Raw genomic sequence first — 16332 nt, forward strand, 5'->3', positions numbered from 1 at the left:
AAAAAAGCATGGCACGCCTGCAAGTGCTGCAGAATGCGGCAGCTCGTTTGATTCTCAGGCTGCCCAAAAGGGCGCCTTCTAAGGCGGCCCTCCAGAAGCTACATTGGCTCCCCGTGAGGAGAAGAGTGGAATATAAAGCCCTCTGCACTTGTCATCGAATTTTGAATGGCAGGGCGCCCGACCCTTTGAACAAACTGATCGAAGTGTATCATCCAACACGAGCGCTTAGATCCGCTGGGGGTGGTCTACTGAGGATCCCCAGAGTTAAGAAAGCACGCATGGGAGGAAGGTCCTTCAGATGCCTAGCGGCAAGTAACTGGAATAAACTACCAGTGGACCTGCGCTTGGAACCGGAGGAAGCTAGGTTCCGAGCAAAACTGAAAACATTCCTCTACTCTAAATAAGTGTCCGCTTTGCTCTGTGCTCCCTGCTCGCTGCCTCTCCTTCTTTTAGCGCGTGGACACGCCGGTGTGCGTAACGCAGCGCTCTACAAATGTCCCAATAATAATAATAATAATAATAATAATAATCAGAGCGTTTTCTAGATCGGGATCGTCCGTGTCGTTTGGCCCGGGCCGTCTGGTCCCCCCTGTCCTGCGATGGGTCTTTCGATCGTCCCGGGTTCAATCCAGGTTGAGCATGGGGCCTGACGCTCACAGTTTCATCAGTCCATTTGAAGACCTCCTCCGGCGTGTCGAAGAAATGGGTGCGGGATTGAAAGACCACCCGGAGGCGAGCTGGATAGAGCAGGGAGTATTGGATCTTTAGGCCCCGAAGTTTCGCCTTGGCGTCGATGAAGGAATGCCGCTGCTGTTGTACAAGCCTGGTATAATCCGGGAAGATCATGATTTTATGATTCTCAAACAGGAGGGAGTCTTTGGCCCTGGCTTCCCGCAATATTGTGTCCCTGTCGTGAAAGTTCAGAAGCCTAGCGATCACTGGTCTAGGGCTCTCTCCCGCTGGCGGTTTCTGGGTCAGGGCTCTATGGGCGCGTTCAATCACGAAGCAACGGGACAGGGAATCCGGGGGGAGCCAACTCTCCAGCCACTGGGACAGAAATTGTTCCATGTGCCCCTTCTCACATCCCTCCGGAAAGCCCACAAAACGAAGGTTGTTTCTGTGCGCCCGCCCTTCTGCATCTTCCACCCGGAGCGCCAAGCCCCGTTGAATGTTCTCCATCGCTGCCATTTTCTTTTTCAGGGTCCCCACATCGTCCTCCACAACCGAGATCCGGGATTCTGTCTCTGTTATCCGTGCAACGGCGTTGCGCAGGTCTTGGCGCAAGAGGGTCACGTCAGCCCCAACTGCCCCAATCTTGGCATCCAGCATGTCCCTGGACTGGGTAATGGCCGCCATAAGCGCTGCATTGTCGGGACCCGACCCCTGACTACCGGACGCTCCGGGGCCTCCACTCGGGCCTGTAAATTTGTCGATGGGTCCCTGCTTGGCAGGCCCACCCCCTCCTCTGGTCATGGTCCGGCACTATCCGGGGCTCCCGCCTCACAGACCTCTCAGTGATGGATCTCACGTCACCAATGGCCACCACCAAAACAGGTCAAGCCGGACTCCTTCACCCGCACCACTCTCGCCTACCCCTTCAGCTCTCCACGGGGTTTTCAAGGGGGCAATGGGGCAATCCACCGAGCTCAGGGTCACTGCTCCCAGGTGGTTCAAACCTTGACTGTCCTCTGCCAAACACTCGCGGCGGACGACTGGGGGTCCCCCACACCTCAATTCGTCACCCCGAGGCGGTCAACTGTGGCACTAGCTCCACCAGCTCCACTGCACGTCGCTCGGGGTCCCAGAGGTACGAGGCGCGCACCCCTCCCTCTCACACCCAGGGTACCGGCACTCTGATCAAACACCTGGGGGGGGCTTCGATTCCAGGAGAACAGGTCAGTCCACAAGCCCCCGGGCAAAATTGCGTGCAGAGTCTCACTTCGGGGGGCCCTCTCCAACAGCAGACTTGCTACTGCCCGCCCCTGCCGTATTCGCGCTGTACCTTCGGCGACGGAGGGTCACCAAACTCGAGTCCCCGGCTCCTGCAGCCCGAAGTAGGCCGTCGTCCCTGCACTGCGCTCCGGTGGCACCGGTACACTCTCCACCTCCGCGGGGCTCTTGTACACCTCCTTACACCGCTCCGCTGACTGCACAGGTCCCAGATCTCGGGTCCCGCCGCTCCACCAGCCAGCCGACACTGGGTGCTTCCGGCCGGGGATCGCCAAACTCGAGGCCCCGGCTGCCCACGATGTAGGTAGGCCTCGGGATGTCGCCGCCGTGATTTCCACCACCAGAGCTCCTGGAACCCCGATTCTTTCACCGGAGGGCTCCCTTCACTAGCCGCAACCTCCGCCGCAGGTGTGGGGTGTTACAGGGGTCCGGAGGCCAGGATAAATATACGGATGGATATCGGGCTGGCGGGAGCTCTAGCAAGCCACGTCCGTCATCTTCGCCCTCGTAGCCACGCCCCAGAGAGCTCTGGTTTTAACTCTTTTTTAAATTGTTATCTTCTTGTTTTTTATAATGTAACCTGCGTTGCAAACACTGGTTAATCTTACCTTTCTTATTGTAAGGATTTTTATTAATTCAACAATAAAAATATTTCGTATTTGTATTTGTATTTGAGATGATCACTGAAGAGAATCAGGAAGAATGCAAAGGCAACTGCATCTGTGGAAGACATATAAGGAAAGCAGGCTTGGGGGGGATCCTAGAATGAGAGCGGTAGGGAGGACATGGTCTGGAGGATCAAAGGAGCACAACGGTGTGGAGGGCAAGATCTGAAGAAACACAAGAGGACATTTGTGAGTGCAAGCTGGAGAGGCCAGCCAAAGGAGGACTATTGTAAGGATCGTGGGATCAAGCGGATTACACCAGGACATCTACGAGGAGTAGTCACAGGAGCACAAAACAATTTTGAGGCCCACGTGTTTAGGGGGACCACGAAAGGCCAGTTCAGATGGAAAACCTAGAGAGACAGGAGGATATAGATATCCCTGATAATTGCAGCAGCGACAGCCTCTAGAAAACCAAACGCATAGTGCAGGATTGCAGACTTAAGATGACTGAAAAAGACCAAGGTCACTGGAGATGGAACACACCTTCTGCCTCAAGGATGATAGAACACAATGGTGCCTCCATGGAAGATGGCCTGTACCTGCTACCTCATGGACAGTGGCACAGGGAGGAATCCTAACTAGTGAGGAACCAGGACATGTTCATGTCTTACTTTAAACAACCACAGACAAAGCACATATGTATGTCTTGGACAAGTTAGTGCAATAAATAATCATAAAAAGATTAACTAGGGGAAGCATAGGCCACAAATAAAAAGAACAAAAACATTTTGCCACCTAACCATGGTGACCATAAAAATGTTCATTTAAAAAACTAACTATTGCAAAGAACTGTATCAGACGGCGCTGGTTCTCCCGTGGATGCAGTGTAATTAGAACATGTATAGGAACCCTTTCTAGTTTGTATGCATTTTCGCAGAAAAATATGATATTCATTGGCTCAAAGAAAAGGACCATGGTCTTTGAATCCCTGTATCCTGAACACACAAGGTTGACAAAAAAATAAATTTAAAAAAGGATTGAAAACTGAAAGAAAAAAAGCACTGGCAAAGTAGCATTGGCCCACCAGCCCAGGCTTTGAAGTGCACCTCTTTCTAGTCAGACATGCTCATGTGATCATGTAAAATGCTCCTACTCGGTGCTGAGAGCCTAGGGTTTAAGTGGACTCGCACACTGCCGCATGTTGTATGCAGTATGAATAATAGTTGAATAGTATGTATATATGTATGTATTTTTTATTTATGATTTTTTTTATTACATGAGGCTTGCGAAATAACTAAAGACGTCTCTAGGTTCAAACCTTAAAACATGTATGTGCGATGCTGCCGTGCACACACATACATCTCTAAATACTTGCACTGCTTGCTAGGGGTGCAATTCAAAGATCTTTTGTCTCATAATTTAGAAACTGCATCAGTGGCAGACTGCAGGAACTGTCCATCTCCCATAAAATAGAGTCTTTCAATTAAGTTGTCATTTGCATTTGTCCTGTGTCACGGGCTTAAGCTGCTTATGGATATTCCATGTGTAAGTATATTTTTAAATGTAAAAGAGATCCTTGTAAAATAACCACAACGTCTTGTGTAGAGTAGGTTTCTATTCCTGAAAAGTTTTGAATAGTGGTACTAGTTTAGTGAGCATATACCTGCAAGTGTGGGTCATGCACCCTAACCCAACTACTTAATACCAATTGTTATTTGTTTATGATGCTGAATTAATCTGTCTTAATGTATGTAGAGCAAAAAAAAGCTTGCTGTATTGTATTACTGCATTGAATAATTTAAAAGCCTAATAAACCTAATTGAACCATGAAAAGTCACAAGGAAAGGAGCTTGCTCTGTATATTTATTCTGAGAAGCATATGTTAAACCCAGTAGGGGTTTAAGGGTGGATACACACTACACTGTGTTAAAGCCTATACTTTGGTATTTCATTCAATGGTACCTCAAACACTTCCCGTATTACACAAGGGTTTTGGTTATCCTGTATGATTAGCCCCTCTGGGGTAGAAGATTTGCCGTGCGAAAAACCTTGCAATGTCCTCGTAGAAGACAGTTGTTTATTGTATTCCCAATTGCAAATTTGTACATATTTGTGAGTTTATGACTCAGTGCTTGATGATTGATGACTGCCTTGTGGGAAAGCTTATGCTTAAGTCAGTAGGCCTGTGCCATTTATGGTCATAATACAATAATAAACGCTCTAGCCCTAACTGGTTAACTGAGCCATTTTCTTTCAGATGCCACGAGATCTGTTGATTATGAAAAGTTATGACAAAGGCCATAGCCTTGTCTTATTTATTGTGAAAAATATTGTTTAGGACAATAGGTCGTTAAAGGGGGATTGATATTACACTGTGTTAAACCCTACATACTGCTATTTTGTTAAATGGTACCGCAGATTATCATATTAGACAAGGTTTCTGATGTTAGTTACCCCCTTAGACAAACCCAGATGTAGAAATTTGCACTGTGATAATTTATGCTAGACCATGTTAGGAGTGTCTTTGCTTCCCCCATAGCCCCCACAGCAATGTAATTTTCTACATAACTGTAGTTTTAGCCTTCGTTTTTAGCAGTGTGTTAATCAAAGTACTTTTTTTAGGCCTGGCCTCACAGCTTTAGCTGTCTACTCGGACCTTAAAGTCAATAATTATAAAAAAAGACATACAATAGAGGGGCTTAGGGTCCCCTTTTCAGCTATTGGACGGTAATTCACATTCTGGTTCCACCCATGACAGCACACAGCAAGGGGCAATGGGTCAGCCCACTTCAGCCACAGCTATACTACAACTACATTTACACAGCATGACAAGTAAAAGAACTGACATTTTACACTGGCTAGCCAGTACATATGTTGGTGCAACACTGCACCTGTACCATTGTAATCTATGTAATTCAATGACAATGCAAAATTGCAAAAGATGCAATCTGTGCGTAGGCCTTTTTATATTGTTGTTCCCCTTATTACTGCTAGGTAGCCCACAGCCCTCATGTGTCTGTCACCTTTGTCACCATGACATGCAAGTGGCACACATCTATCACTCAGAGCTACTGAAATTGATAACCACTTCAGAGAGATGGAGCTCAGCATTGCTTCTGGGACGACTACTTTCCTCATTGCCCCCTCAGAGAAAGCGGCACAAAACTGCCACTGTGAGAAAAATGACTTGCAATTGCCACCTTCATTCACATGGGGGTGCCCAGGTCCCAAAAGGTTACCTATCCCCAGCAGAGTCTCCAAGGGTTCCATACTATCTCCTGTCATCTTGAATGAATTTCAACATGGTGCCTACTTGGACTCTACTAACAAATAACAGCATAACAATTTACCAATAAAACACCATTCTCCTGTAAAGTCTCCTTTGCTCCAGACATCCTAAAACACTGTCTGAACCTCATCCAGACCTGAATGTCAGTGCACTGTCTGACACTCAACCCCACCAAGACAGAATTCCTTTTATTTGCCAAGACCAACAACAATGAACTCCAAAGGCTTCGAACCCCAACTTTTTCCAAATGCCAAGACCCTCTGATTCACCCTGTATACCAAACTCACCTTCATGGAACACAATGCCAAAACAAAGATGGTTTGACCTGCCACCAACCAGCTCTATCATAAAAAAAAAGTGAAACCATTTCCCTGGGATCCTCTGGACCCTGGCACTCCCTTCCAAGGAGTGAGAGGCTCCAGTGGAGAAAGCAACCCTCACTTGGATTGCAATCTATACCACAGCAATATACTGAAAGATATTGAATACTCAAAGATATAGACCCATTTGGTTTGCTGATGTCCCAAAACAAAACAATAGGATGCTTAACATATTTTGCGTTTCATCTGTGGACATTTAGAGGCATCAGAGAAACCTGACGACCAAGATAAGGGTCCATGGGGTAGGTGGCAATCAATACTCTCCAGTACTGGCAGGCTCCTAGAAATGCAGTGGAATTCCCCCAAAGTCAGGATTCATAGAACTCTTTACATGAACCAACCAGTGGTACATGGAAGGGTTCTCTACGACAAAGTTAGAATTAGTAACTGGTGGTAGGAGTGGTCCATCGATCTACAGGAAAATGAGTGCTTCACAAAAACTAGACAATTCAGTGCAAATAATGTGATCAGAATAGAACATAGTAGCAATCACTTAAGAAGGGCAGAGCACTGAACCAAATGCCCAAACTTATGAAAAGTAGTGTAACAGTTGAGAAATTCAGGACATGGGGCTGTAACAATCTATAATCCAGGAAAAGTATCAGCACCAGTAGCTCAACTACTCACAGTGCAGCACCAATTACTATACTGGGGGAGAACAGCACCTCTTACAAAAATTCAGGAGAAAAACCTCCCTCAGCCAATTGCACAAGCAGAACACAGCCTGGCACCAGTAGCCAGACTGAGGGCAGAGTGTTCACCAGTTACTAAATTCAAAGTAGAGCATTGCACTAATTATCTAAGAAGAACAGGAAGCTGCACCAATGCCGAAACACAGCAAATAATAGTACAACAGTCATGAAGTTTAGGACCGGGTACTGCACCAGTTAATAATTCGGGACAAAACACTGCACCAGTCGCAAACATTCAGGGCAAACTGCTGCACCAACTGATAATTCTGGACAAAATATTTCACCATAAACTAAATTCAGGACAGAATAATACTGCACTTATCACTACTGAGCAACCCAAAGTCAAATTACCATACAGCACAGAAAGCCACCAACCTGAATGATGGACAGAGAATTGCACCAATTGCAACTATGCCAATCACACAGCAATGCACCAACCAGTCCTTCAAATAAGGAGACAGAGTTGCACTGATCACGTCACACGACAGCACTGTGCAAATCACTTAACTCAAGGCGGCCCATGGCAGCACCAATGGCTAAAGTAAGGAAAGAGAACTACATCAATCTCACAATACTATCCCTACTTTGACTCACCCCAAAGCTCAATTCCCAAATAACTATTTAGACTCTTTCCTCCACTATCCCTCTTTATCCTATCCTATCCAACTAACAGACTCACATGTCCACCACTCAAATTAACAATTTATATTTACATATACTAATCCACCACAAATCCACTCTGGGTTCCGAAGGAGCGTGCTACTTGCCGAAAAGCGCTTCAACGCCTCTTCAGGGGTAGTAAGCGCTATATAACTACAATTACATGCACAGCAGTGGACTCATCACCGATTGGGAATGACTACTACATCAATCAGTAAATTCAACCAAATTCTGCAGCAATCCACCATGTCAGTGCGCTCCACCAATCACATTTCAGAAAGAGGGCAGGGCCGGCTTTAGCACTGGTGGCGCCCAGTGCGACAATGTTTTTGGGCGCCCCCCATGACCAACAGCGCAACTAATTCCCGCAGTACCACCACCCAGTTAAAGTCTCCATAACCACTCTCACTCAGATGCATTTAATTCGTTTTATAGTGTCACTCATAAAAGTGAAGGATGTCAGACCACTTTACATTGCGCACACATGATTAGTCAAGCATATGTGCGTAAATCAATATATAGGAAACGTTACATTAGACAGAGTGGTAGGATTTATTTGTCATCCATTCTTGTAGGCAGTAAAGTTTAGGGGGCTTGGTCTGGAGAAGAACAAACTCGGAATTTGAAAGAAGACCATGTTTGGGGATTTATCTTTAATAATTGGGTTCCTGTATCAATTGTCCCATGCCGATCCAACATTGCTCCTGAGTCCTGTCTCTCAAGTCGGCAGCCACAACAATTACCCAGTCCACACAGCTCAGCGCCAACAAACCGAGGCTCTGCAGAGTACCGCACGGACATCTCAAGTGAAGTCAGTTCAGTGACGGCCAGGTCACGTGCAGATCTCACAGCTGATCCCGGTCATTAATCTATTAGTGCCTATAACTGTCACACGTTCCCGGGAAAGAGGGAGCGTGTGGCTTTAGGTGTGAATGCGGTCCAGAAACGTCTTTCCAGGTGTGTCTGGGGTAGGAAAAAAAACGATTTTGCTCACATTTTTTGCAGGCAGGAAGGGGTTACCGCAAGCACGCATTAACCGGAAGTGAGAGCGGAAGCAGCGGGTCTTGTGATATGAGAAACAGCTGCAAAAATGTGCTGCCTCCAACGTTTCACAGAAAGAGCCTAAAATGTGCATTTGTTCTTTTCATGCGTAAAAATGCTGTCATTCTCAAAGCCCCCGTTGCATGCCTTCTTCCAATGGTACAGAGTTTACCCTCACACTGCCTGCCTGCGACAGAAATTACAGTTACTCTGTGGCCACCTCTAGGCATGCCCTCACCACTTAGATATACTCATAAGAACCTTAAAATGGCGACAGGGGGGCATAAATGCTTGAAGCAAAATTTCCTACGTTCCAAGAACTCCAGCTTTATAATTCAGCATTTATGTGAACCACATCTCCTCAAAGAAAGTTAATTTTGCCACTGCTTTATCGTCTACCTGTGTGTATGTCCCAGGTCTGTTAAATTACACAATTACCATAAATGAGAATTGAGTAATGAAAGAATGTTTCTCACATTATGTGTAGTGAAGTATAATCTTGATGTGAACATGCTTCATACTGTGCCATGCCACTTGGGTGTTCTGAATTAATGCGAGTTGCGTGCCTAACCGGTTGGCCTTGACTTAGCAGAATGGGTATCTGCTGTGGTCATAGAGAAACAAAAGAAATTTGGAGACATTCATCGATGTGCCGATTTATGGTCACTCTATAAAAACAACGTCAAAGATTTTCCTCTCTTCCAAATATACAAAATATGTTCTCAGCGGTTGAAGGTGCAACCTATTTTTCCTTAATGCATCTCAAGTTAGCATCTGTAGATAGTTAAGGCTACTCTTAGGACTAGCATCCAAGTGTTTCAAGATGCCATCTTGATTTATTCAAGAACCAGTCAAGAGAACAATGAAATCCAAAGGAAAGTTTGACCGGTGTTGAGTGAAAGAGGAATGACTGTATCCCAAGAAAATGTTTCGTTTTTAAACAATCAAGTAGCTTATTTGGGGCATATGATGAGTGTAAAAGGCATTAGCCCTAAATCAGATTTGTTAGATGCCATTCAAAGAGCACCCAAACCAAAGAACAAATATTCGCTCTGATCCTCTTTGCTCTCAGCAAATATTATGTGCAGTTTGTGCTGGGTTATGCTTTTACTGGAGAACCATTGAGGAAATTGTTGCAAACGAAGGAAACGTTTACATGAGGCTAAGAGAAAGAAGATGGTTATGAATCAGTTAAGGTGATGCTTCTGCCCATGATTAAAACCGTTTGAGTGTAATGTTAAGTGTTCTTTAACAGTTGATGCCATCTCTTTTGGAGTGCAAATGAGACGAAGACAATGGCATACCAACTACGAGTGCACTGTATCATTTCTTTTTTGCACACATTGATGAATGGAAGAGGTATAAAAAAAAGGCCACATCCAGATTTGTATATCTAGTTTCAAGGCTACAAGACTACACTTTTAATTTGAAATACATCCCTGGGTGGATTTAACATTAGATTATAGACTATCTGTCTAGGATGTCAGTGAATGATGAGGTAGAAATGAGTGGAAGCGAACATCAAGAATTTGTGGCAGCGGCCTTTGATGCTGTTCAATCATGTTTTGGTCACATTTGGGAAAAAGACTGGGCTAGAGCATGTGAGACTGATGACAGTTAAAAGAAGTGTGAAACTATTTATTGGATGGGTGGCAACAAATTGGAAATATGGATGGAACAATGGTTTTGTTTCAACACATTGCGTTTAAACTGTCAGTGGAAAACTGAGTAATTACTAAGCAATTTCTATTTGTACCACCCGAAACTTTAAGACATAAAGTCAGTGAAACTACACATAGTTGTCTTCCAGGAATGACGGCCACAAAGACATTGTTGAAACAAAAAAATATTGGTGGCCATGAATAGACAGAAATGTTGAATATTTTCAACAGTGTGCCCACAAACCCCTGCCCGCACCACATCTACAAGCTAGGAAGGAAGAAAATGAGCAGCAACCTCACAACGATCCTGAACACCACCATCATTTCTACAACCACCGTTCCTGACACTTGGAAGTGCAGGGAGATCAAGCATTTCTTGGAGAAAAAAAACCCAACCCCTGTGAACTCAAGTATTACCACCCCATCTCACTACTCACTTTCCCTGAAAAGGTCCTGGAGAAAGCCATCGACCACCAGTTCACAGAATAACTTGAAGCAAACAACCTGTTAGACGCCTCCCAATAGGGCTTTTGGTCCAACCACAGCACCGATACCACCCTGATCGCAGCAATGGACGACATCAGACACCTCCTCGACCAATGGGGCTTAGCTGCCCTCATCCTCCTTGATCTCTCGGTAGCCTTCAACACAGTCTTCAACCACACTCATCACCAGACTCCACCACATAGGCATCCACAGCAACACTCAACTGGATCGCCTCTTTCCTCTCCTGTTGAACTCAGAGGATCCATCTGCCTGCCTTCTATTCTGAACCCAAAAACATCATCTGCGGAGTCCCCCACGGCACCTCCCTCAGTCCCATCCTCTTCAAAACCTACATGACGGATTACATGCAGAAACGCGCAACATAACTTACATACTGGAAGTTAATCAACAACTTACCAGACCCCACAGTAACACTACGAGAGAAATGGGTGGCAGAAATAGGAGACATGGATGATACGGAATGGTTGCAAGCCCTGGCATCTCCTAAGGAGGTGGGAATTTCGGCCAAGCTTAGGCTAGTATAACTTAAAATCCTACACCGCATATACTACACCAGAACCACCCTATATAAACTGAAACAAGTACAACATCCATTTTGCCTTCGAGGATGTGGGGAGGAAGGTACCTTTTTCCATACTATGTGGGAGTGTCCAATGATAGTAGAGTATTGGCGACAGGTGATGCGCACGTTATCACAAACAATGGAGATTTCCCTTCTACCTGAGCCACGAAAATGTCTCCTAAATATATGGGATCCTAATGATCTCACACGCTGTGGACAGACCTGGGTCACACTGGGCCTTTGCTAAAAGAGACATTGCTAAAAGAGATATAGCGCAGAAATGGGGTGCAACTGACCTGCCCTTACTGTCAACATGGTGTAGAAACATGGATCTTAATATGTTAACCGAGCGCACAGTCTACGCAACCAGGGGTAACCCGCGAAAATGGAATAAAATATGGACAGCTTGGAACATATACCGAGGAGAACTATGCGACCCGCTACCGGAATCAGAAATAGACAGCTCTGATGATGAGTTGGAGGAGGAGTGATGGCAGAGACAGAACTGTGAGAATAGAAAGCGGACATAGAAAATGTAATGCATGGCTGATAAGTTTTAATAATGTATGACTAAATAGATGCAACTGCAGAAATATAAAATGTCGATTTACTACCTGTCACATATACCAATGTAAAGTTTGACTTGAATAAAAACATTTAAAAAAAATTTTTTTTTAAACCTACATGACGCCACTAGCAGACATCGCCCGCACCCACGGACTGTAGTGCCAGAGGTACTCCCATGTATTGGGACCACATGATCACCTTTGACTACCATTAGTGTAATTGACTTTAGGTGTTTTCTTGAATGTACAACATCACTTTTCTTGCATGTGACTTTTTCCTTGAAGATTTCTTTCATGTCTCATGGTAGTTTTAGAGTGGGAGTGCTTTCACAGAGTAGAACAGCCTTGCCAGGACAAGAAAGTGTGGGATGTGCATATATATATATATATATATATATATATATATAAAAAAAAAAAAAAAAAAGAAGAAAGAAAGAAAGAAAGAAAGAAAGAAAGAAAGAAAGAAAGAAAGAAAGAAAGAAAGAAAGAAAGAAAGAAAGAAAGAAAGAAAGAAAGAAAGAAAGAAAGAAAGAAAGAAAGAAAGAAATATATATATATATATATATATATATATATATATATATATATATATATATATAGTGCTGCTCAAATGTGCATTATGTTTACATTGGGAAGTTTTATTAAGTTCTCACTATTGGCTTGGACATGCCTTCATGCCATCTTGAATTCGGACTCTTTCTAGCTTGAGCTTTAAGCACCCCGGCAGGCCCTCATATCACTCAAGCTTTTTAGGCTATTCACGTTCAAGGTTGTTTTCTGTACTTTTGGAGACTTTCGCAAGCTTCACTAAGATCATGTGTGGAAGCGCGCTTGGTACCTTTCAGAGCAGAGATTGTTGTTGCCAGAGAAATGTGTGGAATGTACAGCTCTGCCTTGGAGTCAAGTGTATATATCTTTGATTTCTTACAGTGGACGTCCAGTATTATTATCTGCTTGTATTTTATTCCATTAATTTTATTGCCTTCACATAACATTTGCATTTGCTTACTTAGAAGTGTGTTATTATTGCTTGCACACATATACATCTATATACATTTATTTTTTATGTCATTTGATGTCTGTGAAAGCCTTTCTGTTAGAGAGTGTTGCACAAACAAAACCACATGATTTATTCAGAAAATTGTCTTTTGATGTGCCTCATTTTATAAGAGTGAAATCCCTTTCCTGGTGTTTTTATTGCTTTGCTGTGTGTGTGCCTCTGTGTGTGGGTGCGGTATTTTCTATTTTTCTATTATTTGGGAGGGCAAAGCAATACACAGACTCAACATCATCTCCTACACTAGCGACACACATCTCATCCTTTTCCTCACAGAAGACAACGACACCACCAGAGCTAACTTTCAAATCGCCATGTCGGACATCGCAAACTGGATGAAGGCCAACTGCCTCAAGCTCAACTCGGACAAAACTGAGGTACACATCTACAGGAACAAACCCTCTCCCTGGGACGAAACCTAGTGGCCCACTGCACTTAGCCCCACGCCAACCTCCTCCAGCTACGGGCATAACCTCAGAATCATACAGGACAGCAAATGCTACACAAGATCTTTCGATGGATCCCCATGTCCACCAGGAAAACAGTCACCCAAGCCCTAGTGTCTAGCTGCCTGGACTATGGCAATGCACTCTATACTGGGACGAACCAAAAGCTCCTCAACTGCCTCCAGACCATCCAGAACACTGCAGCATGACTATTCCTCAACCGCTTAAGAAGAACTGGTTACACCCCCTCACCTCAAGGCCCTCCTCTGGCTCCTTGCCCAGAAAAGATGCGTCTTCAAACTCCTGAAACAGGCCTACAAGGCCCTCCATAAGTCCGGATACACCTACATCAGCCAACGCTTGACATTCCACCAACCGACTAGGGAGCTCAGCTCCGCCACCCTCGCCTTGGTACACATCCCCGCATCCGTCTGAGCTGCTGTGGAGGTCCTTCTTTCTCCTACCTTGCCCCCAAGTCCTGGAACAACCTGACCTCCCCCTCCGAACCACTACTTCCCTCGAAGAGTTCAGGAAATAGCTCAAGACATGGCTTTTCAACCAACTCTCACAATACCTCATCGCCTGGAGACCCCTCCGGGGGACAAGATGCGCTATAAAAGGCTGATTGATTGATTAGTGCAAAGGATATTTGTAATCTGACAAGCATTGGAAAATCACTAACGAGCACATGAATTTAACTCCTCTGGTGGGTTGGCCACGACCAAAAGTAACAGCTGCTTTTGCAGGCCCTCACAATCTGTTGTCATCTGATTTTCGTTTCTTAACAATTTTAATTGATTATCATTCTAAATGGGCGTATCACACATTTGAAAATGCACCAACTACTGATAATGTAATTCATTTCTTAGAGGATGTTTTCACTAAAGAAGGTATACCTGCCCTCACGTGTTAGTATCAGACAATGGTACGCAATTTGTATCAGATAAAACGGTCAAACTTCTGTATTACAATGGTATCAAACAGGAAAAGACACCATTATAGTGTCTGTCTGCTAATGGTTCAATGGAGCATACTAATAGATTTATGAAAGATGGGGTGCAAGTTCCTATTGCAGCAAAAAAAATGTAAATTAGAAAATATCTGAGGGAAAAGGTACGGGGGTATCTTAATCCTCCACACTCAGTGGATGATGTTTCTCCCTTTCTCCTTTTCAGAGGAAAAGCAGCAGACACCAGCTATGTAATGTAGTAGGCTTTTTTCTGAACGTAAAAGCAAGCTTTATGTATTATAGTTTATTTATTGTTGCGCCTTTTCTTTGTTTTGTTAATTTTTGGAGGAAGGTAATGATGCGATACATAGATTACTTATAACTTACTTTGTGCATTTTGCATAAATTAGATATTTAGAACGTTTATTCATTGTGAGGTCGGAGTGTTCCACTGTTGCCTAGGAGTGCTGGTAATTCCTGCTTGAGAGCGCCCCGGACAACAGCTGACATAAACAGCCTCTGTCTTGTATCCATTGTGTGTTACCTCTTCACAACACAGACTAAGGACTGGCATAAGGACCGAGAGAAGGAGGGAAGGAGAGAGGGGCAAGGAATGCTCAACTGATGAACATCGCTGGAGGGACTTTGATAGCGACGAAAAACTAGAGAAACAGAGAAGCAAGCATGATAACTAACGAGGTATGCCCCTAAAAAAATCCTTAAAAATTTAGAGAAAACAATGTTTTCATATCAATATTAGAGGCTGCCTACCAAAGGTTTGTGGTGTAACGGCCAGAGCTGCCGACTGTGGAACCGGGGAGTCAGGTACGAGTTTCGGCGTCAGACCAACATCGTGTTATTCTGGGCAAATCACTTAATCTCCTCGTGTCAACAAAAAAATTAATGTGTCCTTGATTAATGTAACTGATGCTCATGCAAAGTGCTCCATTACCATAGGGTTGAGTTTGCGTTAACAAACAAAAAAGTTATTTACAGGTTTTAAAATCAGATAGTGTGGTGCTAACAGAAAACAACATTCATAGAAATAATACACACTGCACTTGTTTCATGAGTGAAGTTGTGTGGGTGGGCGGGGAATATAACTCCGCCCCTTCACCAAAATACGCCCACTTACACTATGCCGCCTCTAACTCAGTGGCAGCTCTCAGGGCGAGGAAGATGCACAAATGCCAAGATAAACAGAGAGGCATTTACAAACAACGTGGAAGACAATAAAAGGGATTGGCGCATCTAGTTTCAGTTTATACAGCGTGCAGCTGTCAGACAGAGCAGTGCCTGGACTCTGCACACCCTGCAGTGTAATGGAGGGCACAGGCTCCTCGCTTGGTTTCACTCACCTCCCTGCGTGGCACCCTTGCCTCTGTGTTCTTGAATCTGGAGGTCCTGAAGCGGTTCATAGTTAAAGTCCTGCTTCTCCGACTGCTGCTGACACTTCCCTACTCTGGGCGTGGGATGACTCGGCCGTTGTTTAACGAGCCTAGTTCCTCGACCGCTCTGGGGACGAGTCTCCCGCTCTAGCAGCGACAGATTATGTCTGGCCGTAGGACTACACCCATTTTTTTTTTACGTAAGTGCCGCGTGTTATAAATAAAATTGACTGTCATTACAGCTTCCATGGTAACAAGGAAGCTTTGCACGCCGCCAGTTCATAGCTTTTGATTTTTTTTAAAATAAATTGTTTTCAGGCGTTTTACTTAAATTGCAGCAATAGAAGTGAACTGGTAAGCTTCGAGCATGAAGTAGGTTAAGTGAAAACTCTGGGTTGAAGCACTGCATCCTGTGTGACATGGAGGGACCCATAACCTGCCATCTACTTGATTCCCCAAAAGGGTGAAGTCAAATATTTAATAATGTGATCCCTTCTAAGTGAATGGAGAAGTGTAGGGACGAAGAGAGACGCTCGTAGAGGTTCAATAAGGTAAATTTAATCCACCAAGACCCAA

At 44.5% G+C, this 16332-nt stretch overlaps 1 protein-coding gene across 1 annotated transcript in view; it reads right to left on the reverse strand.

The window, feature by feature from the left end:
* CORO7 (coronin 7) overlaps nt 1-15922 on the reverse strand; it is a 996081-nt gene extending 980159 nt beyond the window's left edge. Inside the window, exon 1 of the mRNA XM_078663134.1 lies at nt 15727-15922. Within this exon, the coding sequence (XP_078519260.1) occupies nt 15727-15786 (60 nt within the window). The 5' untranslated portion in view covers nt 15787-15922. The remainder of the gene's footprint in view (nt 1-15726) is intronic.
* Nucleotides 15923-16332: the final 410 nt, after the last annotated feature.

The sequence above is a fragment of the Lissotriton helveticus genome, chromosome 10 (genome assembly GCF_964261635.1).
Source record: "Lissotriton helveticus chromosome 10, aLisHel1.1, whole genome shotgun sequence".
NCBI classification, from domain to species: domain Eukaryota; kingdom Metazoa; phylum Chordata; class Amphibia; order Caudata; family Salamandridae; genus Lissotriton; species Lissotriton helveticus.